Source organism: Lepisosteus platostomus, chromosome 6 (genome assembly GCF_059453375.1).
Source record: "Lepisosteus platostomus isolate fLepPlt1 chromosome 6, fLepPlt1.hap1, whole genome shotgun sequence".
NCBI classification, from domain to species: domain Eukaryota; kingdom Metazoa; phylum Chordata; class Actinopteri; order Semionotiformes; family Lepisosteidae; genus Lepisosteus; species Lepisosteus platostomus.
Window position 1 is genome coordinate 58,550,694 of NC_142616.1, and position 21,733 is coordinate 58,572,426.

Here is a 21,733-nt window from a genome sequence, read left to right on the forward strand (position 1 = left end):
ATCAGTTCCCCTGAGACAGGGGGCTGCATCCTCTGTCAAAGTACAGGATAACTTCCAAAACAAGAAGTGGACTGATCATTTATACCAAGGATTGGCAAATATCACATTATCATATATACATGACAGCAGTGACTAATAAATAATATAATCTGACATGTGCAGCAGTCTCAAATGATTTTGTGCTACCTGAACATAAACGTCAGGAAATGGTAGAACTTACTTCCGTGGTTAAGAATTATATCTTCAGTTAAATATGGATAGTAAAAAAGTGAGCTGGATATTAAATCTATTCAGCCAGTGTATATTTACCTGTAAATGTGGCTACTAAAATGTAAGCACTGTATAAAGTTTGCATTTCAATATTTGAAGTTATGCATTATTAATCTCTGCGTAAGGTTAAGCACCTAATATGCTTTTTATGTTCATGCAGCTTTATTATGAACACAGGGTGAGTATGTTAAGGATGAGATGCATTTGAGCTTCTCTTGTAGCTTTGGTACATGATATTTTATTACCCCTCATTCTTAGTTTTCTTATTTTTTAATTATTTTAATTTTATACACATTTATACAGTACTGTAGGTACTCTATTATAACGTAGCTCAGTAGGGACTGTCGCTTTTTTTGCAGTAGAAAAACTGTATGATGTCCTAGGAGTGCACTCAAGACTAGAGATAAATCACAAGTGACTCACAGGCAAAATGATATTGTCCCCTCATCCAGGTCTATCAAACAGCTTACAATGTCCCCAGCAGCCCAAGACTAGGACAGAAACAACAAGACACACTGAGCACAGGAGGAATTCCTCTAATGTAGTAATAGTGAAGCACAAGACATCAGCATTTATATGAAAACCATTCCTTTCTTAAGCAACGCTTTTTCAAAACTACAGTATAATCACCTCTTTATTATAGTTAGAGCACAAGAGAAAAGGCCCTCTTCTTCAATACCCTCTTAATAATTCCCTTTGTTGTGCTGAAAGAGTTTTTTTTAAAGAGTTTAGCCTCAGATAAGTAATATGGAGCTCCCTTTGGCACAGAAAACCAGTCCCTTCCCTGTTACAGTTATACTAACAAAAAAATACCACATTCAGTACCACTCAACAAGCTCTTACACTGCAGCAGGGGGAACTGAGTGAGTCCTCTCACCTTGCCATAGTTGGTGGTGGTGACATTCCACTTGCGTACCCTGTTTCCATCATAAGCATATGAGTCGGGTGTGTCGCCCACTCCCTCCTAAAAACAGCACACAGAAGGATTAAAAAGCTACTGTAGACTCGAGGAGCACAGCGGGCCTCTTGCTTTGTGGGGTCCTGCATTCAGGGCAGTTGAATGTTCAAAGGCGATCCATCAGGAAGGCGGACCCAGCGGGAGGTCAATGGAAATAAGAAACACCCCATCGACTGGCACCGTAATGCCTGCAAGTATTCTTGGCCTGCTTACCTCCTGGTTAAACCTGCAGTTCAGCGTGCACCAGCCGATCTGCATCAACCCCTGAGAGGAAATGAGCACCTCGTAGGTCCACTTTCCTAACCAGAAGAACACATACAGTTACTTCAGCCGGGACACCCTGAGCACACTCTTGATGGTTCTGATTTCATAGCCTGCGATTAAAACAGCAGCTATGTGAAAGAACAGATGGCATTATTTTAAAGTACTTAGAGATACGGCTGTACGGAGAAGAAGAAACTCCCTATACAAGAGTACAAAACGATTTTTTTTCCGGCATCTTGTTCCATTAATGTCTACACAAAATACCTTTATGATAGCAGAGGAAAGTCTTCTGTAATAGGCATGCTAACTGCCCACAGATTTTTACTTTGCAGTATTATGATGTTTTCTACAATAATTTCTATAAAACAATATTAGATCTTTATCCCTTACGTTAATAGCATGGCATTTTACAAGATAGTGATTTACTAATAAAAGCCTGAAAAGGTTGTTCAGTTTACATTTCAGATTCCCTAATGAAAGAGTCTAGGGCTCAATATAAACAGTACTCCAGTACTCCTAGGAACAGTGATTAACATAAAATAATACTTTTAATTTAAATTATTGTACCTTTAAAAACACAGGTTGTGGCTCTGATGGAGCTGAAATTGCTGTGGCCAATTACCTGATTAAAGAGAAGAAGAAAAAATGCAGTCTTGTTTTTACAGCTGGTCATATTTATCAGCAATACCCTGTACATTTTTAAAAGTGTAGATCCCAGATCACTCTTCCAGCACACCGCCAGGACATGTAAACCATGGTACCATGGTTACATGGTGCCTAGTGATTGCTGACATGTCTGTGATGAGTCGCTGCAGGAAAATACAGAGACGTCTTACCCCGAGGAGATCATCGTCTACCAGCAACAACCCCTCAAAGCCGCTGGTATGGTCCAGGACAACAGTCGAGGGGCCAAGGCGACCATCCACAGCTTGATCTGGGGTGCACGTGTATAATAAATCACAGAAGGGCATGAAACATCCTATCATATATAATGACCATGGCTCTATGTTACAGCAATTGCTTTTGGGAAGTATAACTGTACCTCACAATTGCCATTAGCAGCCATAAGGACGTTAGTAAACAACTGCTCAAATAAAAGAATCAGTTTAAAAGGAGTTAATTGAATGTAAATCCACAGGTACTGTAGTAAATTGCAGCCCTAGAGCAGACTGCAGATTGCAGACCTAGAGTCATAAGACAGCTCGGGGATATTAGCAACATTAACATTTCTTCTCCAGTCGCCAATTAAAGAAAAGAGCAATAATTAGCAGAGATCTGAAACCTACACCAGCTTGTACAACAAGAGAATTATACATGAAGGGCTAATTTTCATGAAACATTTACCACTGAAATGCATTTACGCTTTCCTTGACAATAGAGCAATGGAATAAAGTGAACAGTCACATCCATCCCTCTATTTCCAGTGACTGATTTACCCTTAGAGGGTCGGGGTGAAGCACAAGAGCTTATTTCCCCAATTTAGTAAAAAAAACAACGAGTACACATTAAGAGCAGCGGAAAGTCTTCTTGTTAATACTGCTCTCAGTTTATCATCAAAAGTGCCCTGTCTAGGTCACAAGTATGTCAGATTGTCATGTGCACTAATCTTGGCTGGGTAACCCCAGAACGTACAAAACCACACATTCAGGCACAAGGGCAGTCGTATATGGTAAATTCATATTGTATCTATCACAGTAATACATACTTAACAGGCACCCAACATAACCAACATATACAGTATGTTTTGCTGCCATAAAGCCTTTAACATAGCTTTGCTTCACTCTGAAATCAGAGTGGGCACTTATCTAATTAGATACCCCGTTGTGCAAGTGAGTTTTATTTTTTTACAAGGTGAGGTGAGTGAGAATTTAGGCAAGTTAAATTGTAAAGAATAACAAACAGGCATGAATGGCACTGTCCTAGCAATTGGCATCCCATGCTGACCTCTGTTGTCATCTGTGGGCTCTCCATCAGACAGCAGCCTCTCCAGGTGAGCGCCCAAATCCTGAAATGTCAGTGGCTTCCTACAGAACAGAATCAGCTCAGTCAGGTGTGCAGCCAAACCCACCAACAGAAAACAATACTTTGGTGATATGTTTCTATGGCCATAATATTAACAGGCAAGACAAGTTATCTTCACCTTTTAATGCGTCCTTTTAAGTTCAACGCCGATCAAAAAAGCCCCAAGAAACTCCAATAATAATAATAATTCCTTACTTACTTTATTCCTTATATAGCGATATTTTCTGGACACTCCACTCAAAGCGCTTTATAGGTAATGACTACAGGTAATGATACAGGGACTCCCCCCCACCACCAGCAATGTACAGCCCCCACCTGGATAATGTGACGGCAGCCATAGTGCACCAGTACTCTCACCACACACCAGCTATCAGTGTGGGAAGAGAACAGAGTGATGAAGCCATTTCATAGATGGAGATTATTAGTAGGCCTTGATTGGTAAAAGCCAATGCAATATTTGGCCAGGATGCTGGGGTTACACCCCTACTCTTTTCGAGAAACACCCTAGGATTTTTAAAGACCACAGAGAGTCAGGACTTTGGTTTTACGTCTCATCTGAAGGATTATAGTGTTCCCGTCATTATACTGGGGCATTAGGACCCCCTACTGGCCACACTAACACCACTTCCAGCAGCAACCTTAGTTTTTCCCAGGAGGTCTCCCATTCAGGTACTGACCAGATTTACACCTGCTTAGCTTCAGTGGGCTGCCAGTTGTGAGCTGCAGGGTGATATGGCTGCTGGCTATGTGGCTATGTGGCTGTTCTCACTGAGCTCTGGTGAGAACAGTGACTGGCTAAAACAAGTGGTGCTGTTAGTGGATGAGGTCTGCAATACATATGTACCCTAGAATAAACTGATCACTCAGTACCACTTCAGATTTACATCAAGAACATAAACACATCAAGAACAACTATCACTGAGAATATGATTCAGGTGTTTAAAAGCCTGTGTTTTTAATTATCGCTACAAAAAAAAGAATGGTGTTAAATCATCCACATTGCTTACAGGAAAGGGGTTCCTCAAGCCGAAACGAACTGATTTGGCCAAATTCTAACAAAACCCATCCCTCTTGAGATACAAAACTCCCCAAAACAGAATAAAAAATCAGAACCACAGTGTGTGTACAGTTGACTAAACGTGACATCCCTGAGCATCTAATCACTGAGACAGTGTTTAAAAGCTAAGCCAGTGTCCCCCGTGTCCCATCTAAAAGCACTGGAGCAGGTCCCGAGGCCGGTTCTTTATGGCCGAATGATTCCCTGTGCACTGGAATGAGATCAAATCCCTGGCGTCTTACACATGAAGAACTCTGAGCTCACATGGTCAGTCTCACACACTGCTTTCCTGCTCTATTTTTGCAAATCATCTCATCTTTGCTCATATTCTATCTATAGAGCTCTTAGGGAAACCTGACCCAGCAACAGGGGTTTGGGGGCTGGTGGAAAGACTGCGCAACACTAAAGGTTAAGAGAAATGCTGGGTCCTGGATGACTGGATGGCATTTTATAAAAAAGCTTCCGTTTTGACTTCAACCGTTTTCTGTGTAGGCCACAGATTTTTATTTTTGATACTGTCTTTTAGTCATACTTTTACTACATTTATTACAAGGTGATGAAGTTCATTTGTATTTTTGAAGTAGGAATTTCCACCTATGGAAAGACATTTTTTTCAAAGAAATTTTACAAAAACATTCTAGCAAACTCTGTTTCAACTCAATATGTGGCTGCCTGCTAGCAAGCAGCAGCGTGGAGTAGTGCTTCGGGTTCAAGACTCATAACTGGAAGGTTGAGAGTTTAAATTCCAGATGAGACACTGTTTTTGTACTCTTCATCAGGGTACTTCACTTGAATTGTTCCAGTAAAATACCCACCGATATAAATGTCAATTGTTACGCCCCTTAGGATAAAAAAAAAATCTGTCAATTAAATTAATAAGTAAACATGTTCCCAGTCTTTCTGCTTCTGCCTATACTGTACCTTCAACACGTACATGTGATATCTGAAGCTTATATATTGAGAACTGTAGTGTACTTATCTCATAATGAAATATTATGAATCAGATTACATAATTCATTTCCATCAATTTAACAATTTTAAGATTTTTGCTTTATATTGCTGCAAGAGCTTACTTGCAGGTTTAAATATAAAAACTGTTAAATATCATCAATATTTAAAAGAAAAATAAAAAAGTTTAGTTTTCTCTCCTAAAATGATGCATCTTTCTGTATTGTTCCACGTTTTGGCATATAACATGCCATTAGGCTTATACTTGGCTGATTCTACTTCCAAGTTAAAAACACTACTGTATATCTCTTGCTAATTATGCTGCTTTAATTAATAATAAAACCCTCAAGCAGAGTTCACACATGACAATGATCACAATTCCCAGAGCCTGATTAATTAGTGTTTGGTCTTACAGTTTAGCAATTGCTGTATGTATGCTGATGAGCATTTATTTTTCGCCAATTGTCAACTGAGATGGCCCAACAATATTCTTTTCAACAGAGCGGAGATGCAGATTTTCTTCTCCTTAAACCCTTTTGATCTTTGGGGAACATTTGCCATCTGCAAATCTTTTCCAGTGGGCTTGATAGTGCGCAGTTGTCTCCATCACCCTCCATGATGATCATGTTTCTTCCGCAGCCTCCACTGTTTTTCTCCAGCTGTTCCATGGTCTTCCATGTTTCCTCTTCCCCTACGGGGTCCAAGCAAGGGCTTGCCTGATGGTGTTAGTTATTGCTTTCCTCATTGTTTGCCCAATCCAGCCCCATTTTCTCCATTTAATCTGTACTTCAATTTGTTCTTGGTCTGTACTCTTCTGTAGAGACGTAGTGCAGATGTTCCAGGTGTCCACCTGTTGTATTGTGCTTTGATGCTAGAAAGGATGTCTGGCAATCTGGTACTGTTGCCTGTTTCCGCCTCCCACAGCTAGGACAAGGGGTTGGATTTTAAGTGGTGCGTGAGAATGATATTTGTAATAACTGATATTACAATGATAAAAAAAAAACGCTCTCGTTTTAGACTATTCTTCAACCTCTACTTCATTTTGCATTGCCGAAGAGCGTTTCTTTCCCCCCTTTCAGCACTGTTGACACAACAGAAGCCTTTGCCCACAGTGAGGCAGTAGCCTACCTGAAGGCTGCGGCTGGCTGACTCTGCTTGTCGGAGGAGGGGAAGACATGGTGTAGGTAGTCACTCAGCAGCTTCTCACTCACAATGCCTGGAGAGGGGGAACAAAGACAACATGTGTTCGGGAAGACTGACATCTCAGTAAATGAATTCAGAACCCTCTCATCCACTGAGGTGGGGTGAAGGCATCTTTGATAAGGGTGCTAGTATAATGGGTACTGCCTTATTGGGGTGGGGCAGTGGCTCTGTGGCTAAGGATCTGCGCTTGTGGCTGGAAGGTTACCGGTTCAAATCCTGCGGCCAGCAGAGGAATCCTACTTGGGCCCCTGAGCAAGGCCCTTAACCCCAGCTGCTCCAGGGGCACTGTACAATGGCTGACCCTGTGCTCTGACCCCAGGCTCTCTCCCTGTCTGTGTATCTCACAGAGAGCAAGTTGGGGTATGCGAAAAGACGAATTCCTAATGCAAGATGGTGTATATGGTCAGTAAAGTGATCTTATCTCTTGTGCCCTTCACGTTTACTACCCAGAGATGAACGGCTCATTCCACACACTCCTTCCTCACTTCCAACCACATAACTATCCCCAAATGCTGTAGCCTCTCTTCACTGAGAGCAAATCAAGCTGGTCTTGCTTAAGGAGCGCGGCTTCCACAGCTGACTTATTAAATAGCCAAGATGTTACAGCACACAGAGCTGTCAGAACAGCAGTAAACTTTTTCCACATTATAAACTGCCTGTCTTTCCCACCGAAACAGTTAACACAATCTTCAAATCTTCACGGAGATTCACCTTTCAGCAAAACCTAATTATTTTGCCACAGTATCTAAACATCTTACCCAGCTATGGAATGACAGCTGTGCTAGTTTTAGTTGCCTAGGCTGACTTGCTTATTTTCATTCACCTCCATCAAGAAAATTTAATTCAGCATTATCAGCATTTCTGGTGGAAATGACTCAAAACGTACTGAGAATTCATGGATAACAAATGGCAGAGTAATGCATCAGTATGTTACATGGCACAACCGAAGCCCTCATTGTTAAATCAAGCAGACAGTAACACTAACAGTATCCTGGCATCATGCAAATAAAAAAATCAGCCAATCCAATGACAAGGTTATTGAGAGATTTTGTGGATCACATTTCTAATAAAGATTTTAGCTCTTCAAACAACCCAATCCACAATAAAAAAAAACCAACTGTGCTTACTTAGATTGCTGAAGTGAAAAACTGTAACTGGTGTTTATAAAACATTAACATTAAATATAAAGACTTAAATCCACCCCAATAAGACACAAGAACAGCAATTATTCTGAACTCAAGGTCATGGTTAAACCTCTCTGAAAAAACATAAATCAAATCAAGGAACAGTAATGTAAATTTTAAGCTTCAAGTCTGTACAATACCATCTGTTTTTAAATGTAAAATCAAGAAAATTGAGGGATTATAGAAGATTTAGTTCCTGCTTTATAGCAATTGTTTCATATTACGTGATCCAAAAGCAATACAGAAAACACACAAAATCAGGGGAAAATGCTTTTGCATTCTACACCTTCAATGCCAGAAGCAGTAAAAGACAATGAATCTACTGCCAATAGCTGCAGAGCAATAATTTATTTTACAAGGATTTCACCATTCCCATTAAACTTCATAGGCTGAATTCCTAATGAGGAATAGATGTAAACTCAGAATGCTAAACCATGTTTCATGAATGCAGCTAGTTGTGTTTCAACTGTACCTGTGAGATCCGTCTAGTTTTCTGTGGATTGGCAGGATAAAATACACTTAGTCTTTAAGGTGTGATTTGCATTGGTTCTCCTAGTTGCAAAAAAGAAAAAGTGACACCTCAACCACACTGCCCCCTCCACAACACTGCCTGGTGGAAGCCATGAACTTATGATTTGAGAACCCCCCTCCCTCCGACCTGTTGAACTCACCTGCCACCTTTGGCTTGTCACTGTCGGAGGCCAGCCTGTAGGTACGGCGGGACAGTGCAGTGCCACCCCCCTTTGAGCTCATTCTCCCTGCCGGTGGGCACCCTCCAGGGGACAGCTCTGAAACAAACACACCACAGGCCTCCTTACACCTCACACTCAAACACCCAACCATAAAGCTGACCTCATTGCTGAAAGCTTCTGCATGGACTCTGTAAATACTGTATCTCTGTACATGCCTGTTCTGTGCTGTTACCATTATTTTGGAGAAGCTGTCAAGATGCTGAATATTAAAATGCCTTCATTGAAATGACATATCACACTTGGTACTACACATACATTTTAATTGAAAGCCCATTAAGCATTGCCACAGGGCGTGTCGCAAGATTTTAAAACAAAAAGGCCAAAGGGCTCCATTAACCTAATTCATGACGCGGTCTCATCTAGGCCTATAAAACGTTATGGGATGCATTTATTAAGTGTTTTCAATCAAGATGAGCTTCTCTTTTTAAAAAAGGAGAAAAAAACACTTCCCAATTTCATTTTGTTCTAACTAAGAAAAGAAAAACATGTATTAGCGTTATAATATTTTTAAGAATAAGGACTTAGCCTTAGCCTGGACACGGCGTCATTGCTTCTTCATTCAGGACTTCTAAGTGCCATTTTTAACTGGGATTGATGCTGTACTTCTAAAAAAACTGTTTGGGATTTGGATAGGAAGAGTGAGTGAGCCAGATTTTTCTTCATGATAAAAACAGAAAGGGGAGTGGGTAAAATTGGACATGACTATATACTGTATTCTTCAAGGTTTCTCCCTCCCCAAAGGTGTCAGTACTGACCATGGCGGAAATAATTTTACAGTCCACAATTCAACATTCCTGACTATCACATCGCAACAATAAGTTATTCAATTTCAGTTAAGTTCAATTTTAAAGTATTACTGCCCTGAATTTTCCTCTTGGTTGTGCGTTTGTTCTGGTTTCATTAATGTATAGTGAGTTTGATTAGTGTACACCCACTGCCTTCATAAGGACCAGCAGAAGAGGCGTTTTTTCCATAACATCCTTTTACATCCCTATAAATGTAAAGTTTTTTTACCTTTATTAAAGATAAAGGTTATAGTTTTGCGCAAACAGTCGCACGTAAAAATTCTCTTAATATCATAACCCATACTTTTAATCGTTCTTATTATTTTTTTAAAAAAAATACTATTTTTGTTAGCACTGTTCTTCATTCTCGAGGATACAGACTATCCGATCCAACGCAGCACGTACAAAAAATATTAAAAAACTCCCAGGAAATACAGTAATAATCGGAACTGTGAATTTTAATAAACTGACGATAAGTGCACATACTGTAGCTATGTGCTTCATACTGTAACATGCACAGATACATATTATCCAGTTTGATCAAGTGAAAGCAAACAGATGGGGATTTGTTATGTACAGGAGGCGGTTGGAAAAAATAATATTTAGAAACATTATACAACACCTATAGATTGTTAAAAACAGATATTATAAACAAACACTGAATGTCCATTCGCATATTCTGTATGCACACTCACTCGCAGACAGCCATTGAAGCTTATTTTAGATAATTAAAATTACATACACGGTGCCCTGGCTGGTTTCACTCTCCGTCTTGTGTATGACTGTGTCCCGTCTCTTCCTAATTCGGTGTTAGTCCAGTCAGTGATCAGAGCGAAAAAGGAGGAAGAAACGGCTAACAATCCTATCTCCCTCTTCAAATTTTGACAACAACAATCTCTCTCGGTAAGCAATTTGTATCTACGGAGCAGCGAGAGGACCAATATATCCGGCTCCAGAATGTGGTGGAACGCAAATTTCGAAATGATGACGATAGGTGGTAGTCGCGTATCTTTGGTTTTACTTTCCGAGGACAATTTAAAACATTATTTTTTAACAAGTAATGCCTTCTGCTACAACAGTACATGTCATCAGCTCAATAACAAGCAAAGCTGTGGTGCTTTTAATTCTCCCAAAACGTTTAATGCCAAATAACTGGTGCGGTTCTGTCCAGAAATTAGTTTTGGAAAACTTAGGTTAATAGGCTAATTGAATATTGTACTTTGCCTATAAGTTTAGTAAAGCCATCAGGTTTGGGTAAATACTGTACATTAACATACCAATATAAAAATTAACAATTATAAGATAACAATTTGTGTTGTCTTACAAAATCTTTTCACAATTTGTGATATAAGCAGACATGATATTAAAAGTGCTCCATCTCTAGCGAACAGAGAGAGTAGAGATCACAAAAAAAGTCTAAATGTGTAACTGGGATGCGAACAATTTTAATTTAATTACAATTTTTATTCGCTACTCAACCCAGTTCTGAAAGGTCAGGCATTTCTTGCCATTGATTGATTCGGTATGTCCAGTGATCATTCAGATTCATTCTTTCTTTATTCCTTGACCTTTATCTCTAGACCAGTTGTTGTGCCAAGCATTGTGAAATACTGATTATAGGAACATTCACTAGTGTTTTAGTTTTAACCATTTCAAAAGTAACAAAATCATATAAAACTACCACGAGAAATTGCAATCACTTCAAAGTCATAACGGTCAGGAAAATAGTGCAGGTGTAAGACATTCCCAACTTTTCAGATTCAAAGGTTAAATCTTAAATATGTGGGATTTTTTCATCTTTATCTTTGCAAAGTGTATTACGAAATTCATATTCATCCTCCCAAACATCAGATACATTCATGGAAAGAAAAACTTTTTGTTTTCAGTAAATAAAAAACTAACAGTATTAATGTAGAGATGACTAATTCCAGACTCAAAGGTACACCTAGTTTTGCTCACTTTCATCAGTTTTTTAAAATTAAATACAGTGGTATGTAACAAAACAATAAACTTCACAGTTTATACAGATTAAATCATTATAAATGCCTTTTGACCCCCCCCAAAAAAAAGAAAAACCCAAATGAACCACATATTAAAAAATATATTTTTTAGAAATGTTGAATATACACAATTCACTTAATGCACAGAAAACAATGCTGTATTACAAAGTATTCTGACTTGCTATAATTGGAAATTTCACGTGTCAAAAACATTTTGGGGTTCAGATTCAGTCTACTTGGACAAAAAGAGACTGTGACAAAATCTGTGAAAACAATGTCTATACACAAAACAGAACCCATAAGTCAAACTCCGACATCCAGTCATACAAGTGACTAGATCATCTCTGGTGCAGCTTAAAAGAAAATGAAGTCAAATGCATATGATCAACAGAAACATTACAATAAACACAGTAACACTAATTATGAATATGCATAAAGCACTGTTCACATTTATTAGCAGTAGAGTGCCATGTGAAAAAAAACTAACAATATCCACGTACATATACATTAAAGGCATATCTATCACTAGAACAAGACAATCTCATTCATGACTGTCATTTTATACTTCATGTCGTTTACAATTTTGTCAAATGTGGATTATTTTATATAGGTACATGGCAATTTATTTGATCCACTGTATAACTACATTTTTCCATAGAACCACATACATTTACAAATATTTCAAAGTCTAAAAATATGTACAAAGAAAGAGACTTATGTGCATAACCCTAGGGGAGGGTATTTATAATCTGTAATTCAGCGTTTTTAGCCAATACCAGTACCAGTTCTGGGTCCCCATAGTGTTCCAAGGGTTATAATCCAATCTCCACACGATATTTTACTGGAAAATCAACAATGCTTTCAAATGGATGAAGCACTCATTGTACCTAGACACGTTTCAAAATCCAGTACAGGTGTGCTTTACATGCTATATTAATCAGTGCAGATGTTCAAATATGCAATTATGGGCCGGATGAATCAAAAACCTGGGTACACTGGGAGATAAAGGAGAGTTGGAGCTGCAACACTGTTATCATAAGTGCAAGAGCAACTAGGACTAGGAATAAATGCATTAAAATGATTTATAAAAGCATGAAGAAAAATGATCAATAGTTGAATATTGAATCTGAATACACTGCATTGGATTAGTCCTGAAGAAGAGTTACTCACCATGACACCTGGAAGTCAAGAATGGTGCTGAACACTACCTAAGATACCTAAGAGTATCAAACACTTTGAAATACAGTTTTCAAAGCCAGACCCTTCCATAAACCCAGAACATAGATTGGAACACAAGATGAAAAAACGCTCATCAATAAACAACACTTTGCACTGGGTTTACAAAAGTAAGCTGCAACAGTCAGCAAAACGTTCTAAAAGAGCGGTCCCAAAGAAGATCCTCTGTCCTTGATCAGCTCAATCTGTGCCAAGAAGGAAAGCAATTCTCTTTGCCAAGCCATCCTCCCCGTATTTTTCAATAAGGGCATCCTGGCTGCTGGACTCGCCCGACAACAAAACGCAGTCATCCTCGTGAGTCCAGAGGGGCAGCTGGTCTGGCCGGTGGCCTGTGCGCAGGTAGTGAAGGGAGGCCTGGAAGTCGCCACTGTTTTTCAGGAGGATCTGCATCGCCTTGACAAAGCTCAGGTTACATTCTTCCATGAGAAAATGGACAGCCTCGATGGCTTCCTGCACTGCTTCTTGAGGAGGTGTCTCATTGGCGTGGGAGGCCAGCATCTCCTCGACCTGGATCTGTGAGTCCTTATTCATGACAAACCCTTTCACGCTGATCTTTTCAGTGATGCCGTCCTCCTGTGCCAAAGCCCTCGTCTCCTGGACTTTGGCAGGAGAACTACACTGGGCTTCCTCCATGCCTTCAGGCGGAGGCTGGTGCCCGCCCTCCACCTCTCTGTTCTGAATATCTTGTTCTTGGTTCTGGAGAGGAGGTCCACTTTCTGGAGAACGGGGCTCATTTTGAGGCACGTTGGTAATCATTAACTCTGGAGTCTCATCATCAGACTGCAATAAGAAAAGCCTCTGTTAAAGCACTACAAGTACTAAAAACGTAGCTGAAATAAAAGCTACCCACATTTAACTTTTACTTCTTACTTTTTTTAACTGAAAGGTTACCATTTTATGTAAGAAGTACTTCATGAAATACTAACACCGTAAAGATCATTTTATTAAATATACATCGCCAGGTCACTAGATTCAATCGAGATATTTTTTACTTCAACTGGATGTATGTTTCCACATCTTTTGATGCACACCAACATCTCCACACTAATCTTTACTCAAAGACACCCTGACACTGAGAAAAAAAACACCTTTTTTTCTTTTTTTCTCCATCATTCATATCTTAACACCAAAAGGTGTTAACACCAGAAAGATGTGTCAGTACACACACCTCACTTAATTACTTCAGCTGCATGAATGAAATAAATCCACCTCCTTTTGAGATTCAGCAAGGCTGGAAACTGCAGGTATGAAACCAGCTTGTGCTCATTATCAACTGTAACTGTCAGACCTCCTGTCATGGTGGAATCAGCATGGGGGAAAGTTCATTGATCTGACAGAACGATAGAAGCTGGCTGTGGAACTGTATGCTTTTTGTCTGATAACACTCTTTCTTTGCTTCTTTCTTATTTGCTCTACAATATCAGCCTAATACCTAATGCCCCAGTATAGTGACGGGGACACTATACTGTAAATAGGCGCCGTCCTTCGGATGAGATGTAAAACTGAGGTCCTGACTCTCTGTGGTCATTAAAAATCCCAGGGCGTTTCTTGAAAAGAGTATGGGTGTAACCCCGGCGCCCTGGCCAAATTTCCCATTGGTCCTTACCAATCATGGCCTCCTAATAATCCCCATCTATGAATTGGCTTCATCACTCTGTTCTCTTCCCCCCTGATAGCTGATGTGTGGTGAGTGTTCTGGCGCACTATGGCTGCTGTTGCATCATCCAGGTGGATGCTGCACATTGGTGGTGGTGGAGGGGAGTCCCCATTACCTATAAAGCGCTTTGAGTGGAGTGTCTAGAGAAGCACTATATAAGTGTAAGCAATTATTAATTATTATTATTATAAAGTAACGGAGAAAGCATGCATGTATGTACCTTTGGTTCTAAGACAGAAGTGTCCAAAACAATTGCAATTCCTCAGTAGAAGATTAAGGAATAATGCTAAATTATCTCAAAGAAGCCACCAGCCGTGAGGTTTCACCAGGCAACTTTCAATAAATGTCATCATTTATAACACAAACCTACACAATTATATTTATACATGCTAACAGGATCCACCTCCACTTTAGCAAATGCCATCTGCACCACAAGAAAACATAAATGAAAAGTGTCAACAAATTAAATTATATGAAACAATGCAAACTCTGATCCATGTGGCTAGATTCCCAGTAAGAAATAAATCTTCCTTCAGATTTAAGAATCACTTGCTGCAACTTTGGCTTTCACAATTTGGAATCACTTTATACACTCATTCTCTATCAAAACAGTGTCATTAAGGGTTACAGAGTGGAGTAAGGGAAAGGTAATGTAAATTAGAAAAGGTGGGAATTCTAAACAACTAAGGCAGAATCCACCTGATCACGTGGACTAAGCGAGAGAGCAAGGGGGGGAATTTCCAACCCCACAGTGCATCACTTACCTCAAATTCACGGATTGCTTGCTTCAAAATGTTTGTTTTTGTCTGCTTGGGTGTGGATGTCTTTACAGCCTGCGCCGTTTCCCTACTCCCTCGTTTCCTCTTCAGTTCCTGTCTATTCACCTGCTTAAGCCTCTGCACTGACTCCTCCTCACTGGTTTCCTCTTCCTCTGCGCTCGTCACCTGGCACTGCTCCTCCTTCTCATTCCCCATCTCCGGCGCCACTTCATTCCCAGCTGCAGCAGGAGAAAAAAAAAACCAGTTTTTGTCACTTTCGGGTGAGGTTACTTGAAGTTCTAAAAGAACAGGTTTATTAAATCTAAAGAATGCAGGCTTTGAAGAATGTCTAAATGAGGGCACAGGTGGTCAAAGATCAGGACCGCAGAGCAGGATCCTGCATTCTGAATAGGTTTCTTTAATTCATCTCAAACCACAGCCTTTAGAGACCTCAACAGACAAGAGCACTGCAATACCAGTACTTGAAAAAGAAGGACGGTCCCTAGTCTAGTTGACGGCATGCATGAAGGCAACACCTTGTAATACATTATGCCAATAAAGCCTGTTGAGAGTGTATTTTTAGAACCCCTTGGTGACACAATGAAGAACCCTTTGGCCCAGGTCAGTCAAAGTCTGGTGCATGGGGGTTAACTAGAGCTAGGAAATAAAGAATCTACGTGGATCAACAGGAACGAAAAAAGGGGAAAAAGAGAACTTTAATGTGAACAGATCTGCAGCTAAAATCTCCTTTCTACTAAGCTTATCCGAGACGTGTGTTTACCAGGGGGCTTGTCCGAGGATCCTGGAGACTCGGGGCCATTCTCCTCCACCAGGGGTGGCTGAATGGGTCTTCCGGAGGACTCCTTCTCTGTCCTGTCCTGATCGTCAGAGTCTTCCCCCTTCTCCTCGCGGTCATCTGGCTGTGGCACCGGCCGGCCCTGCAAGTGCTTGCGGTAGCGGTCTTTCATGGACTGCCAGCTGTGACTGGTGATGCCCTCTCGCGCCATTGCCTGCCAGATACGGTTCCCTTTGACTTCACCCTTGTGCCTGCTCAGGTACTGCAGAATGGCAGCGTCCTCGCTGTTGGTGTACCCCATTCGCCCAGAGGTGCTCCTCTTCTTCTTACTGACAGAGGGCGCGCTAGCAGCTTGGTCTTGGCCCAGCTTGTAGTCGTGCATTTCCAGCTGCTCATTTTTCCCCACGCAGTCCAGTATGTAATGGGTAGAAACGTAGCCCGCAGCAGCCTTCCCATTCAACTCCTTCGGATCAGCAAGCAGAATGGCGCCCGGCTCCTGGACCCCGCACATCATCCCGCCTCCGGCCTCGATCAGTGCGGCGAAGCGGCTCTTAGCCGGGCCGGGGCGCAGGTAGAAGCGCATGGGGGAGCCCACATCGTTCACAAAAAGGGTCACTGACCGAGGAAGGGGATCGGGCTTTTTCAAGGTCGGATCTCCGGCCTCAGCCGATGTCATCGTGGACTCCACTAGGAACGAAGACAAACGTTCCCTCTTAGAAAATGGAATGCATCTGTTTTTGTTATCATATGAAAATATAAAACGACGCGGTCTGCCAAATGAGCCTGTCCAACTTGATTTCACGACTTGAAATCCGGGTCGTGCTTCTACATCTCAAATACATATGGCTTTAAAAACTGCAGACAATTTCAAGACCAAAAAAAGTAATATTTGCGGATAAAAATGCGTAAGCTTGCAGCACAACCGAATACAAGAATCATTTGTATTTTGATACTAGTTTTCGTATACTTTTTCCACACAAACCCACGTTAACGTCGTTTCTGTTCAAACAGAATAAAAACGTATTCCTCTCTACTCTAACCACTAATTATATATTTGGAACCCGTATGGTAGCAAATAAATCAATAAATTGAATTATTGTATATTTTAGATCTAAAATATAACATTAAAATACAAAACATATATAAATCGACTGGCTTGGAAAAGTGTTAGCTTGGCTAAAGCCACTGATTAAACTTTTTATTTATTACCATTTCGTGTTTAAAACGTGTTAACTTGGCTTCGCACATTTTATGTCAATGTTCTTTAAAATGAAGAAAATAACTCACTTATAGCTGTTTTTCTTTAGCTGCAAGAAGGGAGCATGGAAAAAAAGAATAAAGTTTCTATCTGCAAACGGCGATGAGCTACTTCACTGTGCTGTGCTACAGTAAAATGTCAACATCCGGTTTTAGGAGCACGTGTTCTCATCTTTTCAAGAGAACGAATAGAGCACTTTCACATCCGGTGCGTGTGTTGGCGCGCGACGACATTGTGGAGCTGAAACAGCTGTCATGAAAGGTATAGGTTCATTCAAGAACCGTGTTTGAGTTTTATTCAAGCCTGAGCAGCAGATGCCCATGTATATTAAATATGTCTCGTAGTTTGGCCTAAGACTGAGATTTGTGATGAGGTGTCATTCAATTCTGCTAGCGGAAATAAAAGCCCAGACAATCTGAGGACAACCTCCTTAGTTATCAAGTGTGCCTCAGTGACTACCTGTCGAGGTCTCTATTGCTCAGCTTCTATTAGAACAAATGCACAGTTGCTGGAGAAAGTTGAGCAACAAAAAAAGACACTTCTACTCTACTATACTGAAAGAAAAATGCATGCTCTATTTGTGCTTGGGAGCATCTTGTCGTTTCTGAATGCATAGCGAGTAATTTCAAGGCTCAAATTAAAATAAGGAGAAAGTTTAGTACCATGGAATGATTAGGTTGTTTAAGTCTTACAATACAGTGTTGTTTAGCACATACATGCTTTAGATGATCTTTTTTAGCATAACCATTCTTCTGTTCTTCTCGTGATTCTTCTGTTACAAAAAAAATGCCCGTTTGTAAGCTTTTATTGTCAAAGAAGAAAAAAAAAACAGGGACAATCTTTGTGGTACAGGAGATCAGCAGGATTTAAGGCAAGAAAAGTGAAACACCACAAGCCAGGTGGACACAGTGTGGAGCAGAGGTGTTGGGTCTTTTGCAGGCATGAGACTCAAGCCTGAGAGCCTGGGGCATTAATGCTGTTTCATTCCCAGGGATCCCTGCTGATATGAAATTGTAGCCAGACAGGATATGCCTGCCTAAGAGTAATCCTGGCATGAGACACACCAGAATCCTTCCCTTTTAAGGATTTTTTTACAGCGCAGGTGTTGTTGGGAATAAGAGGTATTTTACACATCTGTGAACTGTAGCAGTCATCTGCCGAAATAGTTCTATTCTTCAATGTCTCACGCAAAAGCAAATATTTACACCTCTCTGGACTCCAGTCCAAAGCGGTACTGGAGATACTTAAAAGTGCTCTAACTATTATTAAGTGGCTTCTTGGTTAATTTTAGACATGTCTTATTTGAAACCACATTGATGTAGTCATCGGCTTTTAAATAATTATGCAAGCTAAAATGATCTATTTTTTGTTTAGCTAATTAAAGATTTATTTCCTTGTAAGGTTTAATAATACCTAAGTAGACCTTGAAAAAGTTTCCAAAACAGAGGAGGATTTTCAGCTAATCTAGCTCATTTGGTTGCTAGTGCCCAGCTGTTTCTTAAAAGACCCCAGTGCTGCAATAACATACAGTAGCTCAGTATATTGATCTAGACTCTTGCATTCCTTTGTGTGAATATAAACATATGTGAAAATATAGAACATTGTTGCTTGTTTTCAAGCTCTACACTTGAAGTAAATATGGCACTTTTGCTTGAATCAACCAAGAAGCATCACCCTCACACCTACTAGTACCACCATGCCAGCAGCCATGTCACCCTGCAACTCACAACTGACCGCCCTTTGAAGCAACACAGGTGTGAGCCTGGTCAGTACCTGAATGGGAGACCTCCTGGGAAAGCTAAGGTTGTTGTTGGAAGAGGTGTTAGTGAGGCCAGCAGCAGGGGGTGCTCACCGTGTGGTCTGTGTGGGTCCTAATGCCCCAGTATAGTGACAAGAACACTTTATTGTAAAAAGGTGCCATCCTTCGAATGAGATATAAAACCGAGGTCCTGACTTTCCATGATGATTAAAAATCCCGGGGCATTTCTCAAAAAGAGTGGGGGTGTTACCCCCTATGTCCTGGCCAAATTTCCCATTGGCCTCCTAATAATCCCCAATCCCTCCTTATAATCTATCAGCTGGTTTCATCACTCTGCTCTCCTACACACTGATAGCTGATGTGAGCATACTGGCGCACTCTGGCTGCTGTCACATCATCCAGGTGGGTGCTGCATATTGGTGGTGGAGGGGAGTGCCCATTACCTGTAAAGCGCTTTGAGTGGAGTGTCCAGAAAAGCGCTATGTAAATGTAAGGGGTTATTATTATTACTAGACTCATTTTTATCATGTAGAGGAACAGGTACTGGTTCGTTCCATGCTGAAAGTTAAAGAAAAAAACACTATATTTTGGTTGTGGAGCCTTCTTCGGGTGTGAGCGAGATAAAATAGCCAAGAAATAAGGCATAGGAGAACAAAAGACAGAGTTAGTAAGAAGGGGCAGGGACCAGTGGTGAAAGGGGCATATAGGAAGTGAGAATGAGTTTCCACATAAAGGGGGAATGAGAGGAGAAATGTGCAATACCAAAATCTGCAACTGAGTGGATTTAGAAGGAGATGAGTCTGTCACTGAGAAAATGAGGAAGGTGTGGTCCGAAGTCTGAGAATAATTTTGGTTTTGGATGTCTTTCTGTAATAGGAGTTCCAAATCCCTGGTGTAGGGGCACACATGGAGAGATCAGAAAGACTGGCCATTAGAGGTGAAATGGGGGACTATCCATTTGGAGAGATCTTTGATCCTCACAGCTCTCTGCGATCCTCACAGACATGTTCCCTGAAATGAGCTTGCTGAAAAATAAATAATGTCATCTGGGTAACACAGAACTGTCCAGAGGGGCCTTGAATGTGTGTTGCATCAGATATATATTTGCAGGTGCTGCTGTGGATTCTGTTGCGGGGGAAAGTGCCTGGTGTGGATAGTTGCTGTGGGTCGTTAAGGAAGCTGTGAACAAGAAGATTGCACAGATTAGGTGGTTGGTAATATTATATGATGGGGTAGTGAGGGAAGAGGGTTCCAGTAGACATGGTTATTTTTGAATCATGTCTGTTTTTGTGATTCTTCATACATGCAGACCATGGTATCTCCAATTGTCCGTAAAGCAATCAGGATTGTAATTGGACTGTTGCAGGTACATAACAGGTCAGAAGATGAGCAGCAAACGTTTAACAACATTTTCCATACAGCAACACTGCAGTTTTAATAGAAATTAATTTCGATTAATTGTCCCAAGGGCATAGGGTAATTCCAGATATGTCCACTAGGAGGAGTGTTAGGATCAGTAGAAGAACACTCTAGGCCTTCCAAGTAGCATTTATGGCCACTGCACAACTTCAATAAAATCAAACTTGAATTCTGCATAACTGGACTGAATCTTCTATTACACTTGCAGCTCCCCTTGCATTTTCCTGCTGTTTGGTCAGATTGACGAAAGGCAAATATAAAATGCGTGTGTCAAGAGCAAACTGCAGTCTCTTGGAATTTGTGGAATTTTCCTGAGGTGCTTCACAGAGACCTAATGACAGAAATGGCAAGATCATAGATAACAGAAAGAAGTTATCAACAATCTATTAAATCAGTTAAAACGTCCGTTAAACAAAAGGGATCCCAATCAACATACCTCAGAAATGCTAAAGGGTAGTATCAGCTATTGCTGACTTGGCTTCTTGCCTTATACACACTAGTCTAAATCCTCTTTCTCTTCTGACAGATAGAGGTATGAGACTGGTACCTATTTTTAGATGACAACCACTCACATTGTAATCCAGATGAATACTGTCCCCAGCCGCTTAACTTGAAATGTATTCAACACATTGAATAAAAGCTGCACGGATGTTTTCAGATGTATTTCAAAATACAGGAATAGTAATAATACAGTAACAGCTGCACATTTCTTATCTAGGTTTACAAAGTAAGTGAATGCCCTAGAAGCCAATGTCACTAACTGATCAATGCACTAATTAATTACCCTCCTATGTAGAACAGAAAGTGCACGAAGGGGGAATTAGACAGTATCCAAATTAAAAAACTGATTTCATCAGATCTTTCAAGAAATGGCTGGGTGTTAGTGAGAAAGCAAGCAACATGTGCTGACCAGCTTCCTCTCGCTTTTTAACTTTCTTACATTCGTACAGTAGTGCACCTTTACATTAAAGCAATTGTTGTGCAACAGGCACTGTGATTTCCATCTTCTTCACTATGTTTCTTTTCAACAGTAATCACAATAGAACAAACAGCAACATTTGTTTAAATAAAGTAGCAAAAACTTTGGTGCTTTCAAGATGCAATGTCAGACAAAGAATTAAGCACTTTAAGGTTAACAAAACCAGCGATTCAAAGGAAGCCATCATGCAGAATTTAGTGTGTAAATATTCTTCACTGCTACACTACTGGACAAAGAGCAAACCCTTTCAAACACAAGTCCTGGGAGTCCACTTTTCCATATTTATTTGGAAATAAATAATCTGTGATTTATTTGTAAAAGTATTGAGGCACATCCAACTCAAACTCTTCTGGTTTCAATCAATCAGTGGTTTTAATTTCAAGCAAAATTAAAACCAAAGAGTTCGATTTGGATTTGCTTATTTTTGC

General features: G+C 40.4%; 2 protein-coding genes across 4 annotated transcripts in view; both read right to left on the reverse strand.

Moving 5' to 3' along the window:
- The window catches only part of rnf123 (ring finger protein 123), a 125,271-nt gene extending 114,440 nt beyond the window's left edge, over positions 1-10,831 (reverse strand). Inside the window, exons 1-9 of the mRNA XM_088636640.1 lie at positions 10,186-10,831; positions 8,578-8,694; positions 6,648-6,735; positions 3,437-3,516; positions 2,329-2,426; positions 2,060-2,114; positions 1,442-1,527; positions 1,148-1,234; positions 694-761 (exon numbers count right to left, since the gene is read on the reverse strand). Of these exons, the coding sequence (XP_088492766.1) occupies positions 694-761; positions 1,148-1,234; positions 1,442-1,527; positions 2,060-2,114; positions 2,329-2,426; positions 3,437-3,516; positions 6,648-6,735; positions 8,578-8,659 (644 nt within the window). The 5' untranslated portion in view covers positions 8,660-8,694; positions 10,186-10,831. The remainder of the gene's footprint in view (positions 1-693; positions 762-1,147; positions 1,235-1,441; positions 1,528-2,059; positions 2,115-2,328; positions 2,427-3,436; positions 3,517-6,647; positions 6,736-8,577; positions 8,695-10,185) is intronic.
- A 1,032-nt stretch (positions 10,832-11,863) lies between these two features.
- terf2ip (telomeric repeat binding factor 2, interacting protein) lies at positions 11,864-17,310 on the reverse strand. 3 transcript variants are annotated; one of them, XM_088636635.1, is made up of 4 exons: positions 17,178-17,310; positions 15,876-16,577; positions 15,221-15,333; positions 11,864-13,459 (listed from the first exon to the last, which is right to left on the reverse strand). In XM_088636635.1, coding segments are annotated over exons 1-4 (1,416 nt in total). In that variant the 5' UTR covers positions 17,179-17,310; the 3' UTR covers positions 11,864-12,859. The 3 variants fall into 3 exon arrangements, with proteins under 3 accessions (XP_088492761.1, XP_088492759.1, XP_088492760.1); XM_088636633.1 differs by having other exon boundaries at positions 15,101-15,333; XM_088636634.1 differs by having other exon boundaries at positions 15,101-15,333; positions 15,876-16,602; positions 17,178-17,287.
- Positions 17,311-21,733: the final 4,423 nt, after the last annotated feature.

Coding starts and splice junctions, on each gene's coding strand:
- terf2ip (XM_088636633.1), bottom strand. Junction 15,334..15,875: donor ATCCTCGGACAAGCCCCCTG/GTAAACACACGT, acceptor CTCCTGCTGCAG/CTGGGAATGAAGTGGCGCCG. Junction 13,460..15,100: donor AAGCAATCCGTGAATTTGAG/GTAAGTGATGCA, acceptor TTCTTATTGCAG/TCTGATGATGAGACTCCAGA.